This window comes from Anabrus simplex, chromosome 1 (genome assembly GCF_040414725.1).
Source record: "Anabrus simplex isolate iqAnaSimp1 chromosome 1, ASM4041472v1, whole genome shotgun sequence".
NCBI classification, from domain to species: Eukaryota; Metazoa; Arthropoda; class Insecta; order Orthoptera; family Tettigoniidae; genus Anabrus; species Anabrus simplex.
The window spans coordinates 1375901257-1375929255 of record NC_090265.1 but is presented as its reverse complement, the minus strand read 5'-3'; the positions used below and the strand labels follow the sequence as shown (position 1 = coordinate 1375929255).

Sequence of the window (27999 nt, the reverse complement as noted above, 5' to 3'; positions counted from 1 at the left end):
TGACTTCCAATCTCAAACAATAGATTTTCCAAAAATTCTTAATCAGAAATTGTCTAAGACAGTATTGATGACAATTCATGTACAATGTGCTAGTACTTTTACCTAAATCCTGGGTTACACGTTGCAATACACTGCAATCCTTTCTCTCCTGGTAAACAATTAAGTGCTCCGTGTGCAGGAGGGCGAAGTTCCCAGTCCACACAAGGGGTGGCTTGTACAGCTACCTAAAATTGAGAGTCAGATAGAAAAATTAATACTTTTTGTTCATGAGAAGCACCAAGGCATATTGTAACAAAATTCTATCAAACATCATGTCAAAGTATCTTAATTGATTGATTAATTAATTTGTTTATTTATTAATATAAAGGTAAATGGGAAAAAAGGGACAGAAGTCAGTTTGGTATGAATGGGAAGAAAAGAAATTATGATGCACATTGGCAGTAAGTTACTTATGAGCTAGAGACACCAATAAAAAGCAGACTGTTTAGTGTCTTTTAAACTAAGGTTACCAACCGAGATCTGAACCCCCCCGTCCCTAAGTTGCACGGTGTGTGGATGTATTTTCTATGCAAGAGTTGGCCTGTAAAGTCACTGGAAGCTTAAACACAAACTGCCGTGAAATGAAGTATCAGTATAGTTAACACTAAATCAGGAGTGACGCTGCATGCTCATCTATTAACACTCACTAGTTTCAGCAACTTCAGAAGCTGGTTGAACTATCTCAATGTCTTCCTGGAAGTAATGCATTGTGGGGGGCGGAGAGATTTTTCTTCATTAAATTTGATGTGAACATCCCAAAAATGAATGAGTGTAGAAACTGTTCAAGCCATGCTTCCCATCTCTCTGTGGGTGGGGGAAGTACAATACACCTACAGTATATTCTGCCTGCCATTAAAGAGGACTAAAAGGGGACCCCAGGGGCTTTCATCTTGGGAGCATGGATTGACGACAACAGGTCCCCTAGCTGAGTCTGACATTGCTTCACTTACTTGTGCAAAGCTCTTCACTTTCATTTTTCCTATCTGACCTTCTATGGTCAATTCTTTCCTGACCCTGGTGGTATTAGGTTTGCGAGATCTAGGAAAGTCTTTCATTTTCACATGCTTTGTGGCTCTTCCCTTTCTTTTGCCAATACGTTCATTTTGCGAAGCATCAGGCTTCTTCCTTTTTCCTTCTGATTAGTGTTAAGAGACAATGTTTGCCCTGTTGTAATTCCTTTTAAAACCACTACCACCACCACCATGCTTGCCATTTTAAACTACCTAACTTGAACATAACCTGTCATGAATCTGCTAAAAAAGTGGGATTCAGGAAAGACATGCTTATAAATATTCACTTGCACATTGTAGGTAGAATGAAAATTATTCTTAGTGTGTAATTAGAAAGTGTAGTTTAGTTCTTTTAAATGTGAAAAATCATTATACATTAGAAGTCTGCTAGAGCGAGTACGGCACATAGCGAGTGCTCCGTTGTAACGATAGTTTTTTCCTGTCCCTTGAAAATTTCTGTATTAAACTGTGTATTATCCTTCGGTAACAGTAAGAACCCTATCACGAGCAATTTAGTGTGCGTTATTAATTCCGTTATTGATATTTATGCACGCTAGGGATTATAGTGAATGCGATCGATCATCTTTGGTATAGTTTTCTAGGTATGTGCACTAGCAACCTCTCTCGCTGACATTCGATCTTGAAGGCGATGCCGGAGTTGATTAGTAATACTCGCTGACTGGTGTTCTGTAAACACAATTCGAAATGAAAAAGGAACATATTTTCGTAATAAATGCGTAAATAATGTGGCAGATAGTAGTAGTTAAATCATTAGAAATAAAGGCTGACGTAAACGGTCGCTTAATTTTAATACTATGTACTGAAATTAAGTAAGAATGCGATACACCTCAAAATATGGTGTAGAGTGGATGACTGATTTCAGAAGCTTGTTCATTCAGTAAAACTTCGTTAGGACATTTCTGCAAGGGACAAGGAAAGGGAATGTGTTAAGCAAGAAAACTTACTATTGAATACACAAATAAAAGCTATCCAACAGGGATTCTAGACATGTTTGTTTTTTATTCTACAAGCATACATTGTACATCGTGTATGTACGGATACAGTGAAAGATATAGGCTATCTACCATTTCCAAAGATGAGACGAGAGTATTAAAAGAAAACGAAGTACGAAAACCTGTTCCACTGGGGCTTATTAAAAAACAACAGTGTAGTAAAAGGTGTGTACACCACCAGATAACAAATATGAAATTATTTGCACTAGGGCCCATAAAAGTATCAGTGCATTATTGCATTTTTATTCTAAAACAAATGTCTCTGAAGCTTTATATTTTTTACCAGTGAGTTATTAAACATTGTTTTCTGATCACACTCTTCGACCATGAATTATTTGGAGATTAAACTTGGTCATGCGTGAGCTAATGACTTTGACTGTCATCTTGAATACAACATCACTTCGATCGACTCGAGTCTAAACTCTTGAAGATGCGAGTTTCAACATACACACCACCGTTGAAAGAAGCGGATGCCTGTCCACTTCCTGGATTTTAAATGTGTCTTCATTATTAAGTGATCTCACATTTTTTTTAAGTATCCATAACTGGACTACCACAACACAAATACCATATGCACCATGCTAGTCAACTTCACATGATTATGTTCCTGATCCGTAGGTAGACTATCACGTGACAAATAATCGCTACCCTTCACTGTATCACTCAACACAGAACACATTTCTAACTTCTGAATGGAATGTGAAATACAAGCACAAACAGGTTTACTGGATTATTCAGCTAAATCAATCAAAATCAGAGAGCAAAATGAACTTTTCTGAGGCTAATTGCTTGCTTCCCAATTCACAAGGGATGACAAAGAACATTTTCAGGGCTAGGAAAATGTGATCGTACTAAGCGGTAATAGTGAATTTTTTGTGACACTATAAGTGAGGTATTTTTATAGATTTAATCCAACGTGAATTGGGACTTCAAATTTATGACATGCTAAGTGAGAAATAGTCTTAATGAGGAACACACTAATGAGATTTCACTGTATTTTCTTGCTTCTGGTTAATTTTCGGAAAGACCATTCCCATGTACACCTAAATTAATAGCGAAAAAGTTATCATTACTCTACTGGCGGTTGAAATACATATTTTTATTATACATATAAGGTTCAGTTATGTTGGATGATGCTGTTTGAATAAGAAATCTGAAACGTTTGTCACAGATGCCACTAGGGTGATAAAATTCCAGTTTTTCAGAATGAAATTGAACATACGTGTTTGGGTTGTTTTGAAATTTGAAAAATAACTAACGAGTAAACTGTAGTATGGAAATCTGCAAAACGCAAATTTTGAACAAACTGATTGCCGTTTCATACTGATTTTAATGTGCGTGGGGATTTTCCCAACTTTCAAGAAATTTCGGATATAACGACAATCCACTCTAGCGAGTAAATTTTTTGCCATTATGAATTCTCACTATAACATACTTCTACTATAAGTGGATAGCAAACCAAATGTAAATTAAATTTTGGTTTTACTTGTGTCGATATCAGTCCTCAAGAAAAATCTGGTAACCTTACAGTACCTCTTTAAACCTTTCAGACAGACAGAGTAGGTTTACAGAGTTTCTCTAAATGTCAGTAATCTTACCTGGAAATGACATTTGGCTTGGTTGCCATACTTGTCAGTGGCCACGACAGTAACATTCTCAAATCCACCAATTGGTATAGTGGCACGTTCAGGGATAAATCTTACGCTGACCTCTCCTGATGCATCTGAAGCATTAACCCTACGGCGAGTATCATTGAAGTTTACTGCATAACTTTCTTGACGATCCACCAACTCAATGACATAACTCTGAGGACAACTGAGCAATGGTGGAGTATCATCTGAAATAAATTATAAATAGATGGTTTTGAGACTATTTCGTTTGTTCGCTTAAGTGCAATATGAGCACTCTCATATAGCCAACGTTTCTACAGCACTAAATATGTTATCAGTTAAATAAGGATGTATTTTACATTCACACAACACAGTATACTGTATGAAAAACAATATTGAGTCTCGAAATACCATTATGTGAAAATGTTGAAGGGAGGAATACTGACCCGCAACATATGTATCACATCGAACAAAATTTTTTTGATAAAGTTCATGCAATACTAAACCTTAGATGACAGAACCTTTCTGGTCAGAGTTCTAATCTGAAATATTGTCACATAGCAGTTTTTCTAGATGCAATGATGATTTAAAATGTACAAGAATTAGTGTATTCATACTGCTGATGGAAGAAAGCAGAATCAATAATGAAGATAGCTGTAGGACTAAGAATTGCTTAACAGATAATAGAAGAAAAAAGTTGAGTTAAAGTGAAAGGAAAATGAAAATATAGAAGTAAAAGAACAAAGGAATGCAGATCAATGTAATAGTAAATTAAGAAGTTATTTGCACAATTTGTCACTAACCTGGCACAGTTATGTTTATCTCACAAATAGCCACATTGCCATCATAATCAAATGCAACATATTTGACCACCATATCATGGAATACTTGAATGGGAGTGTGGAAACTCTGTGGCTTTACTTCAAGACGAGCAATGCTACCACTATTATCAACTGCAATTGGTTCTGTGAAGTTGACAGGCTCTAACCCATTGCTACCTTTCTGTACAATAATTGGTTGCTGTGGGCAGTTCTGGAATACTGGTGGTTCATTGTCTGTAATAAGAAAATATTATGATTAGGCAACTATTTCTGTAGTAATATAAAGAAATATCTAAATACTGATACTGATCACGTTTTCATTTAACTCTTAAAAATATAAACATCTTAAATATGCCATGTATTACTTACCAACACATGGAGAATAGCCATAATCAAATCCTAGTAAAGGTTCTACCACAGGCTCTTCACAGCCCATTAGTTCAAATTTTAGACAAGCATTGTCCATGTAGCTCACAATTCCTGTGCAAAAGAGATGAATATATTTTTATCAAAGGAGAGAACAGTTATTGATGATACAAAATTGTTCATAAATTCAAAATATGTCATGCTAATATCATAATCACGAAAAGAAAAAAAACCTGCATGCAAGCACGCACGCACACGGAGAGAAAGAGAGAGAGAGAGAGAGAGAGGCTAGGGTAACATACACACATACATTTTCATAATAACAATTAAGTGTGGTTATCACAGCCAGATGCAGCCATTAAGTTATAAGGCAGGCCTTGTGATGAGGGTGGACGACATCTGCCATGTATAGGAAAATGCATGTTAGTATCATGAAAAACAGTTTTATGTGAGGTATGTGATTTGCAGGAATGTTGAAGTAGCACAAGCACCCACTCCCTAAGCCTAGGAAATTAACCGTTTATGATCCCACAGCTAAGCTAGGAATCAAACCCGGGCCTCTGAGACCTGAAGGCCAAGACACTGAAACGAGATATACATTTTCATTATTAACTGTTATACTTTACATTATTCAGTCTGTTAGATCAAACAAAAATGTGTTAACATAACATTTTCATCTGTCAGAGAAGAAAAAGAGCTCAATGCAAGATGATGCAAAAGAGCATTTGTATGCTGCAAGAACAGGGTATGGTATGGGAGACAAGTAATGCTGGATAGAAAAGTGTTCATAGTTTAGGCTTGGGTCCACCCTGGTCTTTGAAATGGTGTACAACCTTTAACTCTCTCAGAGCAGAAAGAGTGGTATCACAAGTAATCTAACCAAAACTGCCTGGAAAACATTTAATCAAATTAAACATTGTGAAAATGAGCAAGCATGAGAATTGGAGGAGGTAAGGGGGTTAGTTATTGTGTTATCTTCAATCGTTATCTTGTGATGATAATGCTGTTATAAATTATAATGAATATTATTTCTGGTCTACTGTATGAACATGGCCATCCTCACTAACAGACACCCATAACATACAATTTGTTGCTTGTTGTTTATCCCAGTTATTGCTAGTCCCTCCCAGGCTCATTTTGAGTTTTGCGCAAGGGTTTATGGCTGAATACTCTTTCTGACGCCACATGACTTTTCAGGTGAAAATTCTAGCCAGCTTTTAAACCTTGGCCATCCAGATGGAAAGCCAGCTGCTAAAATCATTATACTAACCACGTACCTTTGATTTCTTATTTTCAGTGTTTAATGTTGAATCATGCTTTGCATACGAAACAGGAAGAGGTTTGCAACAAACAAGTATACTGCCACTAAATATCCCCAAACAATGCAATAACTTCTGTGATTTCCCAAAAGTCTCAATTGGTGAGCGGTGGTGTATTTAGATATTTCCCGCCCCAAGGCACTGCACAAATACCGCCCCTCATGTTTGATGAACATGCTGATCTGCATTCATAAACCATGAATCTCACAAATGTATATATTCATATAAGAACAAATTACAAAAGCACTGTAAACTTTAAAATAATAATTTCCGTTCGCATGTCCTAACTGCCACAAACACAGTATATCTAGAAACCGAACTACTTTATAAGAATCATTGCTGAAGGAAGGGGCAACAATCAACAATACTTACATTAATTTGAAATAATTAAGAAGAAAAGGATGTTCCAGTTACACAGTATGTAAAACGTAAAATATAATTGCTTCAACAACCATTTTCATTGTTATCTGTCAGATGATAAGTAAGAAAAATAATGACACAAACTCTGATATTTCTGTCCTCTGGTTCAAGTTAGCAACAACAATAAAGCTTTCTGTGCACGTATTTGTAGCATGTTTATTATGAAGAATCTAATTGTGTGGCAATATGTTTACCATTTAAACTTACAATGAAGGAATAAAAATGTATTTCTCTTGTGCGTGTAAGTGGCATAAGGTATGAGTTTCATGTAATAAAACTGAGGCCATTGCTGGTGAGCATTAGGTTACAGATATGTTCTAGAGTCTGAAAAAGGAAAGTTTGTTCCAGGAACACACGCCATGGGTCATCTAATAAAAGTTGAGAACCACCATCCAAAGGAGTCTCTAATAACTTCACCTTGGCATAAGCACATTGCAAATAATACTAATTGTTCACTAATGTGTATAGATAGAGGTAACTTCTTACCGAGAATGACAAATCGAGCTTGCACATATTTGGGTAGAGTAATCATTGCCAGTTCTCCATAGTTTCCAGGATCCCTCATTGTGAGGTTGAAATTTGGAAAGTACACTACATAATTTTCACTCTCTGCTTGTTTGTAGAAGAAACGTATTTCTGTAGGTCGTCCCACTATATCATTAGTAACCACTCCCTTCACAAGAATTGCCTTTACTCGGTACACCTGCCCAAGATCAACACTGACATAGGTAAAGGCTTCCTGTTTACCACACCATCCAGTCACTGAATTGAGACGGACATTCCTGGCCTCGTAGTTTGGTCTGCAAACAAAGTCAATCAATATTAATACATAACTGTTTCAGAGAATTAAAATAAAAACATCATTTCTAAAGTTGGAATTATTATTTATGTAACAGATAAAGCAAAAGTAAGAGAAGGGTATTAGCTGCCAATGTATAGCCTTTCCTACAACATCTAGGCTGGTTTACATTACAAGTTTAGCAGTGTATGCAGGTAGTTTAGTAATAATGAAGTCCACTTCTTATTGTTCTTAGATTTCTGCACCAGTAAATGACTTGACCTACTATGTCTCTTACATTCTAAATCGAAAATGAGTAATATTTTTGGAACTGACAGAAAAATGGAGGTGAACACCCATTAATTTACAGTAACTTTGAAGACAGAAATACCTAGTCATGTCAGATCCATACAGATTGGAGCCATGTTTTCTGTTACGAAACCTGTATCCTTTAGTTGCTGTCCTAACATATGGAATGCACAAAAACGGGAGGGTTTGAGAAAATGGAAAAAGAGGGGGAAACAAAGTTTCAAATACATTCTGTATCTATCAGAATTTATTAGTAAATGGTACTAATAAGAATTACTATGTGCATTACTGTGTATTAAAGAAGAACTAGATCCAACTTGCACCTAATAGGTGAATATCATTAATTCTCATGCATAATTATATACAACTTACATTTTAAAGCATTTCAAAATAAATTATAGTACAAACATTCATCAGTAACTCACCGTTCAGATGTGGCATTAATAGCTGAATCTGGGATCTTTCCTGATGCAAGTCCCAATGGCCTGACTACTCTACACTCAGGCTCCCTTATACAAGTGATTGGACGGGGATTGATAAGAATGTAGCCTGGTCTGTTGCAACCAAACTCAACCTCAGAGCTTTGTTCGTAACTGCGAGCTATTTGAAAGCCGTCTGTGGGTCTACCAGGATCTTCACATACTGGGCCTTCACAGCGCAGATCTCCAAAATCCCACACTCCATTTGCTTGGCATCTAGATGAAACAAGGCAAAGGTTATCTCAACAAATTATTTATGTTTACCATTTGGTATAGAATATTATAATGAAGTAAAACTCCACAATTCCTATTTTCTTCAGGACATTTCACTACATTCAGTTTGAACTTAGCCGCACTTAATTAAGTTATGGTAGTTTGTTCATTTCCTTATGGGTATTTCACTAATTTGGTACAGTTAAGGGAGAATAAACAAAAGGTTTATGCCATTATTATGTCATAAGTCCATTAAGCTTGATGCTAATAATGGCAGAAAGATTTCAAAATATCGATACTACATGGGATTTATAATTACGATTTTAAAGTTTGTGCATAGGGTATAGAAGGGAAAGTGTGTTCACTTCACCTGTTTCTGTGGTTCTGTCACAAAGCAGAGCTAGTTGTGGTACACAATCACATTATTATGCCTCCGCAATGCAAGATGCTACAAGGAAGTTACGTTTGCAGGCAATTTTTGTACAAACATGCAACGTTTCTTAAATAACACCCTAGGTAATTTCCTTACCATTGTAATATATACAGATAAACACATTTTACAATGTTAAATTCAGCTATAGACACTGAGAAAATCAAAATACAGTGTACACAGTATTATTTCAACAATGATCAGGAACGGGCTGACAGATGCAAGCAGTTTTTACACAATGGGAAAACTTTTTTTTTTCTTTTCAAAACGATGACCTAGAGTATTAATGAGCTTAAAATATTACTTAGTTGAATTAGCTTTTAAGACCAAGACCAGCTTAAAGTGTTGTGGAAAATTTCCAAGCTATTCACTTCACTTCACTGGACGAACTTCTGCTCCAGTCTGACTTCTACTCCCACTGTGAAATAACATGATTGTATACACACTGTATTACTGTGGATTCATTCTTGGCACCCACCCTCACCAGAAGCTAATCATTAAATTTTATCCTGTTCCTCATCCTTCTGATCCATGACAGCTATCTCACTTGTGGAAGTTCTGTCTCTTTGCCATTAACCACAAATTTATCAGCCTTAATAATGTGCTTGTCATGAAAATGAACATCACACACAGAACTTTGCAGTAAGATTTCTTTCATTATTTGTCCACTTCAAAAACATGTCGCTCTTTCTTGGGTGGTATAAAAAAATATCTTACCATACCTCATTATCAGAGTTGGGAAGTAAATGAGTAAAATTAATTGGATTACTTGTAATGATTACTTTCTTAGTAAATTTTACTTGAAATCAGTACCTTGTACAAAAATATTTTTACGGTGTAATTTCTTTTTGAAACAAAATTGTAATTGATACATACCAGTAATCATTACTTTCTAGAAATTAATATACATCAGAAACAGGAAGAAATAAATGATGATGAAGATTGTGGAAATCGACTTTCAACCCATTAGGTCGTGTTACGTACATTTAGTACGTGTTGAAGAGATGTTAAGTACAGAACAAAAATGGCCAACCGGACACCTGGGATCCAAACCCACAACCTCCCAATTCCGCGTCGGTTGCTCTGCCAATTGAGCTACAGTGGCCTAGGTCATCTTTGTTCTATTGGAAAGGATCTAAGCTACAGATCTGGCACTACAGCCATCACACTGCAGAGTGTGTTCAAGTTGCCCATTGAGGGCCAAGTCAATGAATATTTCAAGACCGCATTGTAATGGAAATCGACTTTCAACCTATTAGGTCATGTTACGTACATTTAGTAGTCCAAACACCAGTGGGTGTCCGGTTGGCCATTTTTGTTCTGTACTAAACATCTCTTCATTACCTACTAAATTATATGGATATCTACAAGCTGACCTCCTGAAATCAGGTATGAATGACTTAATAAACCTTAGAGTATTTACATATTTGCATTTTCATGTGAGTTAAGAACACAAAATATTTTTTCAAAAAGTAATTTTTTTCAAAAACAAAAACTTATCCGCTTGGCAAGGGTTAAGCTCAAAAGTAAGTACAGTGAGCAATATCTGCAATAATGTGTAATTTTACTTAACAATGTAAAAAAGGATGTAATCATATTCCAATTTAAATTGAGAAATTATCTTACCTTACTACATTATCATGATGATTTGTTTGGCCGGCCAATTTGAACGTATCTTGACAGCCAAAGAAGAAAGAGGACTGGAACTTCGTGTCCAGATAATTTCCATATTCTGCACCAGGGGTAGGAAGAGGTAAGCCACAATCAACACGAGGACATCCAGGAGTGAGACCAGATAGCCAGTAGCTTGGTTTGCCCTGTAATAAATAATGATAACATTTAAATTAATATTTTCACAGTTCGGGCTGTTCTAATAACAGTTGTGGTTCACTTCTGAGAAACAAAGTTCCACTGTAATTGGATTCATTTCACACGGCATAAATCCGAAAGAAAACTCTGTTCAATAATAACAATACTGATGATGATGGTGATGATAAGAATAATTCTGTACCTTTTAAACATCATATCAACTACTACAGAGTTTAAGAAAACAAGGAGTGCTGAAGTTTTACCTTGAAAAGAGGTTCTTTAGTGTCAGCAAGTTTTTTTTTACAAAGGTCTCATGCATTTAAGCACTCCTAAATGCTATCTAACTGTCCAAAGACTTGATTCTACAACCCTGAGTATAGAAGATGAGTGCCTAACCAGCTACACTATGCACCCAGTTTACCTGGTACAAATGCCAACGTACATGCTATGATGATAACACTATTTAACACAATAATTAAGAGCATTTTTTTTTTTTTTAGTTCAACCACTTCAAGACATTAGGACTAAATATTAACTGATGCAATGAGATATTTTTAAATATTTGCTTAAGAATGCAATAAAACTAATGTGAGGATGTAAAGGAGAGGGTGTATAAGTCCAGGTAGGACCCCAATGGTTACAGTGAATGGGACCCTCAGCAAGATTGCTTGATTCAAGAACTGGAACAGATCCAAAGGAAAGCAACACAATTTGTGACAAAAGGGGTAGTGTTATGAAAATGTTACAATGTTTGGGGCTCTGGGAAGACTTGGGAGTAAAGAGCTAATCAACTAAGCAGTATGTTATAGATGTTGATTCCCATAGGGAACATCTATATCATCTGATGGCCAGGCAGGCATCAAATTTTGGTAATGAGACAAAGTCTCTCATAGTGTATTGGCACTGCCTTTGGCTCCAAGTAGCCTACGCAGTGGCCTCCACGGTATGCACTAGCCGTGCATCTTGGTGGGTGTGCTGTTTGCCAACTGATCAGCTCAACTTAGCACACTGGGGTGAAACGCTATCAACCAGGAATGAGTTAGATGGAAAATTTATAATGTCCAATAACGGACCATTTATATTGGTATTAAGCAGTATGTTCCACGCTGCCAGTGGAGAGATGGAATAGAATGACATTAGAAGATAAAAAGCTTGAATGGAGTTTTTTAAAGTAGGAAAGACAATAATAAAGTTGGAAATCAAGAGGACAAATTGTGGCAAATATTTGTTTATAAGAAGATGAATTATAATGTGGAATAATTTACCAAGGGCGATGATTGAGACTGATGAGAATCTACCACCTGGACAATAGCCCTAAATGCAGATCAGTGGTAAATGAGGATCTGTAACTATCCTAGGTTGATTCACTATAATGTGCCCACTCTATGCAGTAGATAAATATTTTGTAGGGCTAAGAAATGAGACAGTTGTCACTACACTTCACAGAGAAGTGAACAGTAAATAGGGAGAATCTGTAGAAACTGTCCAGATGAAGGATGATCGAAGACTGATCTCGACAATGGGTACTACTGTATTTTCTCTCATAATTAACGCCCTTGCATAATTTACGCACCCTAATATTTTTGGGTGCAAAGTGGAGAAATAGAAATGTTCACACGGCATAAATCCAAAAGAAAACTCTGTTCAATAATAACAATATTGATGATGATGATGATGATGGTGATAATAATAATTCTGTACCTTTTAAACATCATATCAATTGCTATAGAGTTTAAGAAACTTCAAACATCCATCACGCAGTTCTAGATGTGTTTCGAAGTAAAGATGTCAACTACTCAGGTAGCAGCCTTCCTATAGCAAAACTGGGCATTCCAAATACCGCGCAACATGTTGTTATCAGGCGGTAGGAAATACCACTGCACTAGTTCAGTGAGAGAATCAGCGCAGAAGTGACTAGTGACCCTCTTTTCCGGTTTGGTACAAACATATTTTATGAGTGTTTTGGGTACGGGACATATGTTTTCTCTGATCTCAAAATTGTTTTTCAGTCCACAGTGAGCAAGTATTCGAGTAATAATGCATCATATAAACTCGCGGTGATCAGCTACGCCAAAACATACAGGCATAGGGCAGCAGGCCACAAGTTTTCATTGTCCAAATGCAATGTGCGTTACTGTGGTAACAGAGAAGTGCACTTCAAGCGACCAACAAGTTTCGCAAAGCATTTCGCGGACCAAAAAGTGGCAACTTTCTGAAAGTAGGGGAGGATCTGCTTAAAAAATGTGATTTCGTTACGCAACGTTGGATGTCGTTTCTCAAGAAATGCTGAATTTTAAAGGACGAGAAATAGCTGCTGCACATGGAATCAGTGTTTTCAGATTTGAAGGTTAGCCACCTGGATGATTCATTTTATGAAGAGAAATGGACTTTTTCTTCAACAAAGAAGAACACCATTATGCCACAAAATGCCGAATGATTTCAACCAAAAATTAATTGATTTTCATGACTTTGAGATTGAGAAGTGTAAAGTGAAGGAATATTTGCTCTTCCAAATAGGAACCACAGGTCAGTCGTCAATCAGTTTCCGTATGCCACAAAGTCGAACAATCGATAAGAAAGGGACATCGAGTGTTATTCTACACGCTACTGGAAGCGAAAAACAACGATGTACTGCAATACTATTCTTTTTAGGCAATGCTTGCTGTAACAGTTGATGGCAGAAAGCTTGCACCTTATGTTGTTAAAAAACGAGACCAATGCCTAAAGTAAAATTTCTGCGAGGGATCCAGGTTTGTATCTAAGAACAAGGGTGGATGGACACATCACTCATGCAAGATTGGATACAAATGGTTTGGGGAAATATAGCATGGGTCCCTCCTTCGATGCCCAGCCCTTCTTGTGTTGGACAGTTTTCTTTCCTTGTCGGCATGTCATTATTATGTACTTACATGAATTGGACCTTTATTAGTACACGTTTATTTCACTTCAGGTTGTATTGTCAGATCGTAACGGGAAGAATATTTTCCAGTGTCGGTACTTCAAACCCACGTGTCCAACTTACCTGATGTACCCTATTTGACTTTTCAGAAAAAATCTCTCGCCGGAATTTTTACGCCAAATGACAATAATTAACCACAAGTAAGTTGAACCAATTGTGTGTGTATTATTATTTTATGTATCTTTTAAATGTAAATGAATTGTCAATATTTTTTAAAATACCTGAATTCCTCAAATAATTCTCGCATTCTAAGTTTTCACCTGCATTTTTCGTCAAAAAAGTGTGTTAATTACATGAGAAAATATGGTAAATTGTAAGAATTATCTCTTATTACAAGCATGTTTCAATGTAGGGAATGTTCACATACACTAATTTTATTTTGTAGCTTGCACTGTGGCCTAGGGGTAACATGACTGCCTCTCACTAGGAGGCTCTGAGTTCGATTCCTGGCCAGGTCAGGGATTTTTACCTGATTCTGAAGGATGATTCGAAGTTCACTCAGACTACGCGAGAACAATTGAAGAGCTATCTGATGATCAGATAGTAGCCCCAGTCTAGAAATCCAATAATAACAGCCAAGACGATTTGTTGTGCTGACCATGCATCACCTTGTAATCTGCACGCCTTTAGGCTGAACATCGGTAAACTGGTAGGCCAAGGCTCATTAAGGCTGTAGGGTTTGGTTTTAGGTTATTTTGTAAGGGGCTATAAAATAATAGCTTCAGAGATATAGTGAACATAAAATATTTGATATTTACTCTTAAATGTAGTACATACTAACCGGTTTTGGGTCATAGACACACTGTCTAAAGCCAGCTGTAGCAGTTTTTCGTAGAATGCGGCCTGTATTTCCACAGTTGATTGTCACGTTTTCTCTGAAAGGAACCAGAACACTACTCTGGTCTTGTCTTACAACGGATAAGCCATCAGTCTTGATATCTGGCAAGGATACACAGGTGGCATCTGTAACAGCCACAGAAAAGTTTAGCTGATAGGATATGTACTGTATAATGAGAAAAAGTACAATATAAATATCAACCATGAATATCACTACTGACTGAACAGTTGAATTTTCAGACACATTTATAGTCTATTTTAAATAGGTCCATATGACTATTCTTACACTGGCATTCCGGAACTGAACCATTCCAGGCTCCAGCTGAAGTGCAGAGAAGTGAAGCTGAACCTGACATCAGGTAGCCAAAGTTACACTGGAAGCTAACAAGATCTCCAAAATGATACATGTCCTGAAAATCACAAAATGATTTGTTTCATTTTAACATGGTACTGCTTATTTAAACTTGAATTCTCAAGTTCCCAGCAAAATAACCATGAAGTTATTTCATGATAGTCACCTTTGTAGCAAGAATGAGTCCATTTTCTGGTGCCTGAAGTGTTGGGCACATCACAGGCACACAACTCTTATTTATCTGAAACACATCATCATCCCTCAGGCCAGTTTCTGACGGAGCAATAGTGAATCCAGCAGTTCCATTCTTGGTGAATAGCTCGTATCCAATATTACACACACAAGAGAAGGTGCCTGGGCTGAAATATACAAGAAATGAACTGGAATTTACAACAAGGAAGTGGTCAGTACATCTTTCATTAGATATTAAAATCCTTTCATGCATGCGCTGAGGGTTGGTATCTGGACATCCACTACTTAAATTCAGCCAATGAAAATATGAACATAAATAAACATTATTTATAATTGAAAAATTGGTTCTAGTATACCTAAACAAGTACAAACAGAGATTACTTCAATAGAGATAACAATATCACTATGATTACATATTAATTAAAGAATTTGCATTCTTGCATTTATTTGTAGAAAATTAGACAGAAATGTCCAATGATAACCTTAACATTGGAAACTGAAAAGAAATGCAACAATTAAAATATGAAAATTAATGTTTTCAAAACGAACATGATATTTCTTGTATAAAAAACAAAGAATAGTTGATAGAAAATTGGAGTAAGTGAATCAATTAAATCAAACATGAGCCTTCTCCCAGGATGTACAAGAGAAATCAGTAAAGCTAAAGTTTGGCCTTGTGATTAAGGGTACCTTATGAAAAGAAAGTGAGTTTGTGAACAAAACAATTCTTGCTCTATTTTCGTGTCAACTTTGCTTTATGGGAGACAAACACAGCTGAAGCCCCACGCTCACCATGAATGTCTCACAAACTGCAAGCCTCTAGGAGACACACACTAGTTTGGAACATACAATTACCTAACACAAAAATGTAAACCCCAGTAAGCTACCCCCAAGATAATTCTTTTCTTCTCTCTTATGATAATCTCCTCTTCAGATTTTACCCACTGTAAATGGTAATTCATCAAAGCTCCATAAGCAACGGACAATTTTTTCCCTAAGATTTCTTCTTAATTATTTAAGTAAAATTAGTAAGATGTTTGCACGTACTAAGGTTCACATTGTCAAATAGCTAAAATCTAATACATCTCATGCAAAGAACATGATGTACTGGTACTATGAGTAATGTATGCCAATGTAACACTACACTACTCACCTGTTAATACATTTCTGGTCACATCCTCCGTTGTTGTCAAGACATTCATTTATGTCACCACACTCAAGTCTTGTACAACCCATTACTTCCAACTTCATACAAGGAGCACCTACATAATCCTATAACCACCAACAACAAAATGTCATTTTTTTAAATGTTATCTTTTTTTTACTCTTAATTTAAAATTATTATTTTTTGGTCAATTAGCATTGATCTGCATTTAGGATTATCACCCAGGTGGCAGATTTCTTATAAATATCTTGTAGCTTCTAAACATTTGATCACATTACACTACCTGACTGTCAACCAAGGTTACTATAAATGTAATTTTCTACTGCATTGCTGTAAATGTTTGTACACTTACCTGTATCTTGAAGCGAACATATTGTGCCTCAATAGGCATAGGAAGATTCAGTACAGAAAGACTAGGTTCTAGGATACGGAATTCAACAGGTGTTCCATCTGGATTTGTGTAGTCTTTATATACATCTGTCATATTATTGGTGTACTGAAACCAAATACAAACAAGTGTAGTAGTCTGCACGTTACAGCCATGCCACATAGCTGTGATTATAGAAATTAGATAATTTTACAAATTTCTTTCTCTAGTCAGAGGAAAGTCATGGAAAGCAATTATGTATTAATTGCATCCTAAAACCATTCGTAAGTACTGAGAAATAAACTTTATTACAGTTGGACTAGTAATAGAATCACTCTCTCCTGGAAGTCCAAAAATCATTTGCTTGGCAAAGTATAAAGTATAAATATTGAATGACTTTACTTCTTTAGTGTGAGATTGGTTCTAATTTTAAAAGTTTCATAACTGAAGATGTTCTTGTATTTTCTCAACAATTTATTTCATAACTTGAGACAGATCAGGTTAAATATCCTTACTATATCCCAGCATTTTGTATTCCTGATGAGATCTCTTCTATTTTTTAATCTTATCCTAATGTTTTCATCTGGTTGTTCTTTTAAATTTAAATTGACTTATGGTAATACAAATATATCTTCTTTTTACAAAATGTATCTGTCTTCTGAAGTTTCAAATATTTAAATTGTCTATTAAAAAGAGAGTATGCATTTCGCTGTGGACTTTGAAAAATTAAAGTTTGTCTTGAAGACCATACCTGTATTCTGACTGCTGAAGTATATGCTACAGTTCCATCTGCTCTGGTTACACTCTGAGTTCTGAAACCTCTGACAATTGTTGGAGCTTTCAAATCTAGTAACACCCAATTTGATCCAGGTTCTACAGCATTTCCACACCAGCCCTCACCACTGGTTAGCCGGACCATCTAGGGATGAAAAGAAATTACTGTATGAATCATCACTAAGGTTAACTAATACAAAACTATTTCTATCTCTATCTAGTCAGGTGATTCATTCAGTGACTTAGTATTTACATGCACATAAACAGAGATTCTGAGACTGCACAACAATTCATTCATTTTTACAAACACAGTATGTTCTTCTTTTTTTGTATGTACGACAGCTATACGATTTTGAGAAAATCGGTCAATATTGTAATAATTTTAATATTAATAGCAAAATCTCTATTACTTACTGATTTTGTGTAACCAGGCTCCTCACTTGACACTGTAATGGACTCATCAGGAATGCCACCTGTAGTCAGTCCAAGATCACCCACAGGGCGACATTCAAGACTTGGAGAAAAGCCTTTCCTACAGCGGCAGTGGAATCCACCAGGTGTATTGATGCACTCACTTGATGCCAAGTCACATTGGCTGTTTGCACATTCATTTACATCTAGAGTAGAAAATTAAACATTTAATCAATTTTACTGTGTCTTTCTCCAAGTTGCCAAACACTGATCATGTACAGTATAACACTGTTAAATCATTAAATTTAATGCAAACTATTTTAAGCCTGCATACATGCTTTAAATGTACATGCAACTGATGGGGTCTTTTTGACACATCTGTATTCTTAATTATTAAAAAAAAGTGTTTGAGTATGATTTGATTCATGCCTGTGTGGCTAATTTATTGAATTGTGTAATGTTTTGTTTCATCAAGAGACTATGCAATATATTGGAAATATATAAATTGATTGGTCTTCTGAATGTGCGATGTACCGTAACTTTTTACCTCCAAATTTTTTTATCAGTTTATTATTCATTACTCAGAACCACTGTTAATTGATTCCCCTTGGACCGAATCACTCATTTTATAAAACACTCTGCCTTGTTTCTGGGACAACAATAACATCTCTTTTACTTCATAATTCAAGTATCTTCCCCATTTGAGTTTTCGCTAAGTAGGTATCTCATTTCCACATTACAACTTGCAATCTCAAGGCTCAATGCACATCTGATGCAGATCTCAGTAACTATCATTATTCAAATATGAAACATTACAATGGATTTATAAATGACAGTTTAAATAAAGCAATAAGATTGAATACAACTGTTAACATATTCACACATGATAGAAATATGCATACAAATTAAATATAACACACTGGATTCAAGGGATCTTTGATGGCTCCATTTCAAAATATAATTATTACCTATCATAGAAAGGAATTTTTATGTATTTCAATATAGACAAATATTGTAAGCAGAATGTCTGAAATTAGTATATCTAGAGAATGGAATGTATATGAGTTTCAATTTCCAGTTATTAAAGTTTTGAAATGAACAATGTAAAAGAAAACCTCAGAGCTGCTGCAAGAGTTAAAAAGATTAAAAGTAATACTTCATAAAGATTTCCAAATAAATCATGGGAAAGAATATTTACAATCTAAATTCTACCCCTTGATCTCACAGAATAACTAATAAGTTACTAATACACTACAAAGATTGAATTGAGCATAATTGAAAAACATAAAACAGAATAATATTAAATTCTGCTCAATGGCAATTACTTTAAATTAAGTGGCTTAAAGGAAATAGTTATTTAAGTATGTAGTACTTGAATGTAAAAATATTATATTATACTTTATTTTGTTCAATATAGTAGTTCTGTAGAATACCATATGAGTAAATCATTAAAACCCTGATTAAAAAAATCAGGATATATACAGGAAATGGGAAGAAACATAAGATAAAGATAAAACAGGTGGTTAAAGTTAGGAACACAGGACAAACACAAAAGGAGAAAAGGATCACAACAGATAATATCTGTATTGGAAAGGAACAAGCAGTGTTGAATCAAGTCGTATAAAGATGTTGATGATCATTGGGGGCTTGAGAAGAGATGGATATAGAAAAACAGGTATTAATGAGGAGAGAGCCTATCTATTTGAAGATGTGAAGATTTGCCTTGTACTGTACGTTTGTGCTTTCATGTTTGTCCTTGTCTTTTCTTTCTCTTCCTCCCACTTCCTTCACTGACCTGTCATTGTATTTGTCATATTATGAGTCTTTTTTCATGTTCCCTTCTTTATAGACTTGATTTGACACTTGTTTGTTTCTTGCCAATTCTGATTAAAACATATGAAGACATACAGGGAGATACACTTCCTACATCAAGACAGAAGTTCTGCCAAGATGACCCCTCAATGAGAGTTGATGCCTGCCCTCCTGATGGAGCTGGGAAGCAGAATCAGTCACTACTGATCTGCATTTAGGGCTGATTTCCTATCTGTTGCTTACCTAGCCTTTTCTTAAATGATTTCAAAGAAATTGGAAATTTATTGAACATCTCCTTTGGTAAGTCATTCCAATCCCTAACTCCCCTTCCTATAAACAAATATTTGGCCCAATTTGCCCCCTTGAATTCCAACTTTATCTTCATATTGTGATCTTTACTACTTTTAAAGACACCAATCAAACTAATTTGTCTACTAATGTCATTCCACGCCATCTCTCCACTGGCTTGTCGGGGGCTGAGAAGAGATGAATGTTGAAGAACTATCATGTGTTTCTTTCTTGTTCCTATCTCTCTATATATGACTTGATTTGACACCTGTTTGTTCCTTTCCAATACTAATAAAACATATGGCATATGATGATTGTTATAAGCATATTATTCTATATATAGCTGTGCCAACTGATTAATATAATTTAAACATTCTTAACATTATTGTCACTCGAAAATTTCCATTCTGTCATATTTTATCCTCCAATGATATGGTAATGATTTTTCTCAAACCCAGGAAGTTATTTCATTCCCTCTTTTCTTAATATTAATCAGAATCATATTGCTCTATCAGAATAGGGGGCATGATAGTGGAGTAGGGATGCCAAGTCACTGATGTCTAATTCCCCCAAATTCAAGTATAATTTCCCCCTAAAATGTGACTGAATTCAACCAATTCTCCCAAAATAATCTATCTACTTTGCTATCACAGGCCAATTTATACAATGAGATTCAGGATTACTCATTCTATAGCTATTAATGAGTTCAATAACATTTTAATACATTGCCATTAATACTTTCACGGCCTATACTTATAGACATGATATAGGTTTTTGGGCTTATGCCGTGTCAAGAAAATAAGGTGAAATTCTTGATGTTTCACAGAGAACTGTGTTCTGCGTCCTCAGAAGAAATCTCGACTGTCCACGAGAAAGGCTTCTTAAACAATAACACTTGAATTTGAACGTTATAATAGAAGAGGAAATGGTACGTTCATTTGCCACCAGATGACCCCCAGGACGTGGCACAACGCTAGCGTTCAAAGCGGAAGGTGACCGAACCATCACAGTCAGACTAAGCGGTTCACATAATGTGGCGACGAGGAATGTACGAATTTGGAAAACACCGAGACGAAATAGTGAAGGGACAGGGAAGGGAACAACCAACGTAAATTCTTAATGGCTGGCAACCTGGTATTACTTAATTGATAGCCGGTGTCCCTGTTGAAATTGTTAGGTTTTCTACATATTTCCACAACTTCCCATATAATCCTAGACCTGTAGTGTCTAATGTGGGTAAGAGCTCGAGCATCTTGGAACATGACATCATGACCCAACGATAGAGCGTGCTCAGCCATTGCCGATTTGTCTGGTTGGTTGAGACGAATATTAAATTCATGTTCTTTGATATGAATACCAATGGACCGGCATGTTTGGCTGATGTATACCTAACCGCACGTACAGGGAATTTCGTATATCCCAGGATGTAAAAGTGGGGATAATTTGTCCTTTTATTTACTCAGACTGTGAGCAATTTTAGTGGTGGTGCCAAACACGGGTTTTATATTGTGTTTGCGGAGGAACTTGGCAATTCGATCTGTGGTGTTGTGGTTTTTGTGCTGGATGGTGGTGAGAAATACGTAGAAATCCTAACAATTTCAACAGGGACACTGGCAATCAACTAAGTAATACCTGGTTGCCAGCCATTAAGAATTTACGTAGGTAGTTTCCTTCCCTGTCCCTTCACTATTGTTATTTCGTCTCGATATTTTCCAAATTTGTACGTTCCTCGTCACCAGATGTTTTATTCCAGGCTTGTGTCTATATCATACACCTGTCTATGTCATAGGTGAAAACACATTATGTGAACTGCTTAGTCTGATTGTGATGGTTCGGTCAGCTTCCGCTTCTCACGCTAGCGTTGTGCCACATCCTGAGAGCCATCTGGTGGCGAATGAACGTACCATTTCCTCTTCTATTTTAACGTCCAAATTCAAGTGTCATTGTTTAAGAAGCCTTTCTTGTGGACAGTCGAGATTTCTTCTGAGGACGCAGAGCACAGTTCTCTGCGAACCGTTAAGAATTTCACCTTTTTTACTTGACACGGCATAAGCCCAAAAGCCTATACAGTATCATGTCTATTTTAATATATTGTCTCTGTCACAGAAATGGACCACGCTGCACTACCACTTAACTTTCATCGTTTAGTTACTCTGGGCTTTCAACCGACCGACCCACCGATCAATCAATCAATCAATCAATCAATCAATCAATCAATCAATCAATCAATCAATCAATCAATCAATCAATCAATCAATCAATCAATCAATCAATCAATCAATCAATCAATCAATCATCTATATATATCTATCTACTATTTGCTTTACGTCGCACCGACACAGATAGGTCTTATGGCGACGATGGGACAGGAAAGGCCTAGGAATGGGAAGGAAGCGGCCGTGGCCTTAAGGTACAGCCCCAGCATTTGCCTGGTGTGAAAATGGGGAAACCACGGAAAACCATCTTCAGGGCTGCCGACAGTGGGGTTCGAACCCACTATCTCCCGGATGCGAGCTCACAGCTGCACGCTCCTAACCGCACGGCCAACTTGCCTGGTCAATAAATCATCTGCATTTAAGGCTGTTGGCCATATGGCAGATTCCCTATTAATAGCAACAATAATAATAATAATGAAATTGAAGCCTTTTACAAAAGTTTTACCACAACATCCCCTACTATTGCAACTTTGAAATAAAATTCCCCCCACACATACCCTTCTCACAAAAACTCACCCCATTTTGGGGAAACACTGTAACTGGATTCTCATCAAGATGACTGCATTCAAATGGACATGGGATTTTAGTCAAATCCCTTATTGTTCCAATTCCACATAAAATCAAAGGCCTTGTGGTTAACAATCACAAGATAAACAGTTGTGTAAGACTGTAAACATTTTTCTTCTTTTAGTTTGACTGACAGATGTGCTGACTGTTGTTTTTGACTGCAAAAATAATGATGAGATTATGATATCTGATTCTTTTTAATTGAAATTTCTGCCCAATTATAATTACCTTCACACTTAGGAGGATTGTCAAATTCTTGACTGGCACCACATTTTATAATATTTGGTCCAGTAAGTTTGTAGCCTTTATGACACTGAACACGAGCCTCATCTCCAAAGAGGTACTCTCTTGATGTATCAGTCACAAAACCATTCTTTATATTAGGAAAACTGTGACACTTTACTCCTGTAAAAAGAAGAAATAAAAATAGAAATAGTTACATATCATAATACAAATGCTTAAAATTTTCAATAAAATGCTCTAAGATCAGTTTATAACTTTGAAAGATTATAAAAAATTATAACTGTAAATACTGTAACAGTTATTGAACAGAATCCTTCTGATAAATCTGATAAATCACTTTTAAGTGCATAATAAATTTTGAAGAAAAAATAAAGTCAGTGCTTGAACATCAGTTGTATTCAGTACTTACGTGAGCATGTAGGTACATTTCCTGACCATGTTCCATTACTCATACATAGAATGACTGGATGGCCACTGCGAATATATCCTGGTTCACACTCATATCGAATAATGGTACCATAACTGCGACCTCCCCCATTAAGAACTGTCTGATTGGCATGTACTGAGTCAGGTAATGGTGGACACTGAGAAGCTGTACCAATGAAACAATACAGCATTAAAACACACTTTCCTTTATTGATAATTAAACAAAATCAATCATTAAAACAAATATAACTTGATAATATTCAGGATAAACTATTTCCACACTTACCTAGACAAGTTGGTAGTCGCTCCCAGCGGCCATCAGCAAGACATGAAACTCTTTCTAGAGGTAGACCGGAAGGGAAAGCAAAACCTGCATAGCACTGATACATGGCTTGACCACGATAAGTAACATTTGTAGAGCCAATTGAAAAGCCATTGTCAATCTGGGGAACTGGGCCACAGTACACCTCTACAGACAAAAAGAAAGCTTGTTACTTCACAGGTAGTAAAAATTATCAATGCCAAGTTATCACTTAAAACTATACTTTAATAAAAGAAACACCTCTATATTAATGACATAATACAAAGAGATGTAAAATTAACATATTATTCTTACCTTGACAAGGAGGGATATAGTTAACAGACCAGTTTCCACCCATCAAACATTCTGTTGTAATGCGATTGCGCCCGGTTGCAAATTCCTGGCCAACAAGACATGTGAATGTAACTATAGTGCCAAATGCTGTATCACGACTAGACGCAAGTGAACCAACTCCAGGTTTCAGTATTGGGCAGTCTGGAAGTAGATAAAAAGTGACCTATATTACACACTTCTACAGATACGCTTTATTTTTTCATTGGTAAGGGGTCATTTCTGTAGAAGATAGAAAACTATAACCCATCTGCCTGATTCAAGCACCAAAATAATTTTGAATCCATACAAAGTACTGTAGTATATTATAGACATTATTGTTGCATTTGAGGAATACAGAAGTTATTTATGTTACCAATAAATTGTTTTGTTACCTGCTGAAAATGTTGCCTTCCATCCTTTGCTGTTATGCAAGGCATCTGAGGTAAATCTCACAAGCATTTCTCCACTTGATGCTGTCATAGTGATTCTTGGGATACTATTTGATGTAAAACCATTACCAGGATGAAGTCTGAGTCCACTTATGCTAGATCCATCATATACCTAAACATAAACGTATAACTTGGTTTAGTGAATATCTTTACACTTTCACAAAAGTTACTACAACAAAACTGGTTTCACTCAAAATTGATTATTTAATACAATTAATGTTAAACAAGTGATGATGATCACAAGGATGGTGTTAACTATGATGATGATAGGACACCACATCTCTGAAGAAGTGAGATACCGAGAACACAATAAAAGACAAGTTGGAACACTATTCGGTATAACCCCAATTTTGCGTGACCTTGTTTTAGCATAAACCCACTTTTAACGGAAGAAATTTCCAGTCCCGAATATTATTCCATAAGAGCAATGCAATTTTATATTCGATTTAACGTAATTCACAATAGGGTAAAATCTGCATTTAATGTTGAGGAAATGTTAAAATTATCAAATATTTATTTCTATTCGTTCTGGTTATGGGACATTAAGAACGTATGAAAAAGATGTTGTAAGTTTGCTAAGGATGATTCAAGGCAGAAGAGGAATTTAGTGCGTGGGCCCTTAGGGCTAAAGTGAGATGTCGGAGTCAGATACACATCCAACTGCGGCCGCTGTAGTAGAAGAGAACTCCTGTCTTAATGTTATCATAACCTTCAAAAATTCCAATATTAATCTGTGCAATATCCTTCTGTTACAGTGAGAACCCTTTTACTGATTCATCTGTTATTACGGGCAAATTCAGGCATCGATATTCATAATTCCAGCGTTTATGTTGGATGCGATCAATCATCCTCCGTATCGATTCATCGTTACGTGAGTGAGTCAATCTTGAGCGATCCTGAGGTCTCCTCACATTCACAACTCCAGCTGGTGTAAACAAACATCGGGATAACATGTTTTCACAATAAGTGCAATGACAGAAGTTGTTAAATCCTTAGAAATAAATTATTGCTGAATTTTAATACTGTGTACTGAAATAAAATAAGAATGTGATACAGTACTTCTCATTCTCAACACAGCTGTGTGCATAATTAATTTCAGAGGTTATGTATCTTCGTGTCTTGTTCAATTTCAGAAAGACTGTTCCCATATAAATTTACAGTGAAAAAGTTATCATTATTCCACAGGGAACTTGAGATATGTTTTCATAATACGTGCATGGTAAACTTAGGTTAGGTGATGCCATTTGAAGTAAGAAAATGGAAATGTTTGCCATGAGCCTCTGGACTGATGCTATTGCAATTTTTAAGAATGAAACTGAATATGCATGTTCAAACTATTGGAATTAGAAAATACATGCTAACGATTAAGTCGCTGCTTGGAAAACATCTGCGAAAATGTTTAAGCAAACCAATTTTAATGTGTTTTTGTGCGAGTTTGGTATATTTCCCGACTTTTATGGAAAATCATGTATAACGTTACAAGAACAACTTTAAAATGAAGCGTTTTTGCATCCACCGACTTTTTGCATCCACCAACAAAAATCTGTCAAAATGAAGCACGAACGGTAACTACAGTACAGTGTGTAGGGTAGATATCTTCTTGTTTTATTGCTGTCACTGTGTAAATAATGTATGATGGTACAATTTATGTTCATAAAGGCAAGGATCTCTGGAAAAGGTGTGCTTTCTACCGAAACCTCGATTTAAGGCAAACCCCCATTTAAGGTTAAAAAAATCGAGTCCCTGTAAAAACGTTAAATAATGGTTCTATATCTATTTCCATTAGTACAATTTAACTCATAATTTATTTAGTCTATTATTATGATGAGTTCACCATACCAAAGGGAATTTTAGAGCTACTGCCGGCAGAAATTCAGACTACCCCTAATATACAGTACTGACCTTTTTGTAGCCTTTCCTTTACTGAGGGCCCATTACCCTCCTACAATGGCACATCCGCCCAAAGCCACTGGCCAATGTAGGGAGTCAGATTATTTCTTGTCCCCTGGCACTCAATATTAGCAATTTTCAGCTGATTGCCAACCCAGCTAATCTTCCCCCTTTCTCATTCCAGACTTGGGACCAGACAATGGTGGATGATGACAGGGAAGAGGGCTAGAGGCTGGCCCAGGACTAGATGAAAGGATGTAGTGGAGGAGTGCATTAAGGACACAGGAATCAACGCTAACAGTGTGCTAGAAGTGGTGGGCATTAGTACATTATCCTACTGAAGAAGAGCCAAGACCAGGGAACTGATGATGATCTATTTTCATTAACTGCCTTTCCATCAATGCATTCATTCTGGCCATGCAGTTTTCCCTCTTCATCAAGTTCACCTTCAAGCAGTTTACAGAATACATTTTTATTATGAAGAATGCTTATGAAACAGATAACCTGGATAATTTTAATGTATTCATCAGTATACTTCAGCACTAATTTGAAAAAATTTGTCTCCTTAAAACAGCTTTCATTAGAAAAATGCCAGTTAACTGCTAGCAAATGAGAAAAAACATGCTAGGAAAGGAAATAATTGTATAAAATTCGTAAACAGAATTATTCTACTCCACAGTTTAGCATGTACAACAAAAGATACAATACATGACCAAGTGTTTAAATCGTCAAAGAAAAAAGGCACTATACGAGATGTAATAAAAAAGGAAATAGCGAAAATGAGCAAATTACAAGGAAATATTATGGTAACATGTAGGTATTAAATCCAACTGTTATAAAGGAACTAAAGAATAAATTCTGAGCACGTATAGATGTTGATAAGAAAGAAAAAGTAACTTTTACATCATAACAACTCATGTTTTCATGCCAGGTATCACACTGATAAGAGAAATTTCCTGAGCCTGTAGGCCTTAGTGTAAAGGGATTTCAAGCTCCCATTGTTTCACTAGTTTTATTTCTAAGTTAAACAGTCTTTTGTTTTAAACTGATTATCTGTCACATTCATGAGCAAAATTTATTTTAAAGAAGGCAGCTGGTTTCCTATATGGTCATCTTAGCAATGCTCAATGCAGACACAGTTGCAAATATTTAAAAATTATAATGCTACATGCATCTATTAAATCAAACTACAAACATTTCAGTGAACGTCACATGTCCAGAAAAACAGAAAACCATATTTTAAAAATTAACCATTTTAACTATACCAAAGCTTAGAAAAACTTTCAAAATTTTAAATTAAAATGCATAAAATTCCACAAGTCTCTACCAGAGAATTTAATTGAAATAGGCTCGTCCTACATGATATTTTGAATGAGTACAAGAAAAATGGTTTAAATGATACCATTCTTAGTCATGCTTCAAACTTCTTTGGTAGAAATTGGACATATTGCATTTGTGTATTTCATTTGCTGAAGATAGTAATGTTCCTGAAGACCAGTACAATAAAGATTAATTAGATTATATTAACATGGGCTTTTATATAGTGTTTTGATACCCACCTGAACAAAATCAGATTGATGAACATCAAAGTTGTCAAACTTTAGAGACAAGGCTCCCCCACCAGGTTTCTTTATCTTGTACAAACATTCTTGATTACTTGGATAGCTGCTGAGACCAAATGCAGGGGAAGTTATTGTACCATTCATTGCTGCTAATGTAGCTTTGCAACCTGTGGAAAATACAAGTATTTATGATAACATACACACAACATTTAACTGAAACACTACACAACAGTCAATCC

The 27999-nt window shown here is 36.0% G+C and overlaps 1 protein-coding gene across 1 annotated transcript in view; it reads right to left on the bottom strand.

Annotated features, from left to right (window-relative positions):
* LOC137497030 (uncharacterized) overlaps positions 1-27999 on the bottom strand; it is a 183082-nt gene that overhangs the window by 122889 nt on the left and 32194 nt on the right. Inside the window, exons 8-27 of the mRNA XM_068225510.1 lie at positions 27758-27927; positions 24252-24420; positions 23842-24021; positions 23512-23694; positions 23209-23391; positions 22785-22961; positions 17677-17879; positions 17240-17407; positions 16474-16617; positions 16110-16228; positions 14931-15123; positions 14699-14822; positions 14357-14538; positions 10434-10624; positions 8111-8380; positions 7085-7398; positions 4863-4973; positions 4476-4727; positions 3661-3899; positions 103-224 (exon numbers count right to left, since the gene is read on the bottom strand). Of these exons, the coding sequence (XP_068081611.1) occupies positions 103-224; positions 3661-3899; positions 4476-4727; positions 4863-4973; positions 7085-7398; positions 8111-8380; positions 10434-10624; positions 14357-14538; positions 14699-14822; positions 14931-15123; positions 16110-16228; positions 16474-16617; positions 17240-17407; positions 17677-17879; positions 22785-22961; positions 23209-23391; positions 23512-23694; positions 23842-24021; positions 24252-24420; positions 27758-27927 (3694 nt within the window). The remainder of the gene's footprint in view (positions 1-102; positions 225-3660; positions 3900-4475; positions 4728-4862; positions 4974-7084; positions 7399-8110; positions 8381-10433; positions 10625-14356; positions 14539-14698; positions 14823-14930; positions 15124-16109; positions 16229-16473; positions 16618-17239; positions 17408-17676; positions 17880-22784; positions 22962-23208; positions 23392-23511; positions 23695-23841; positions 24022-24251; positions 24421-27757; positions 27928-27999) is intronic.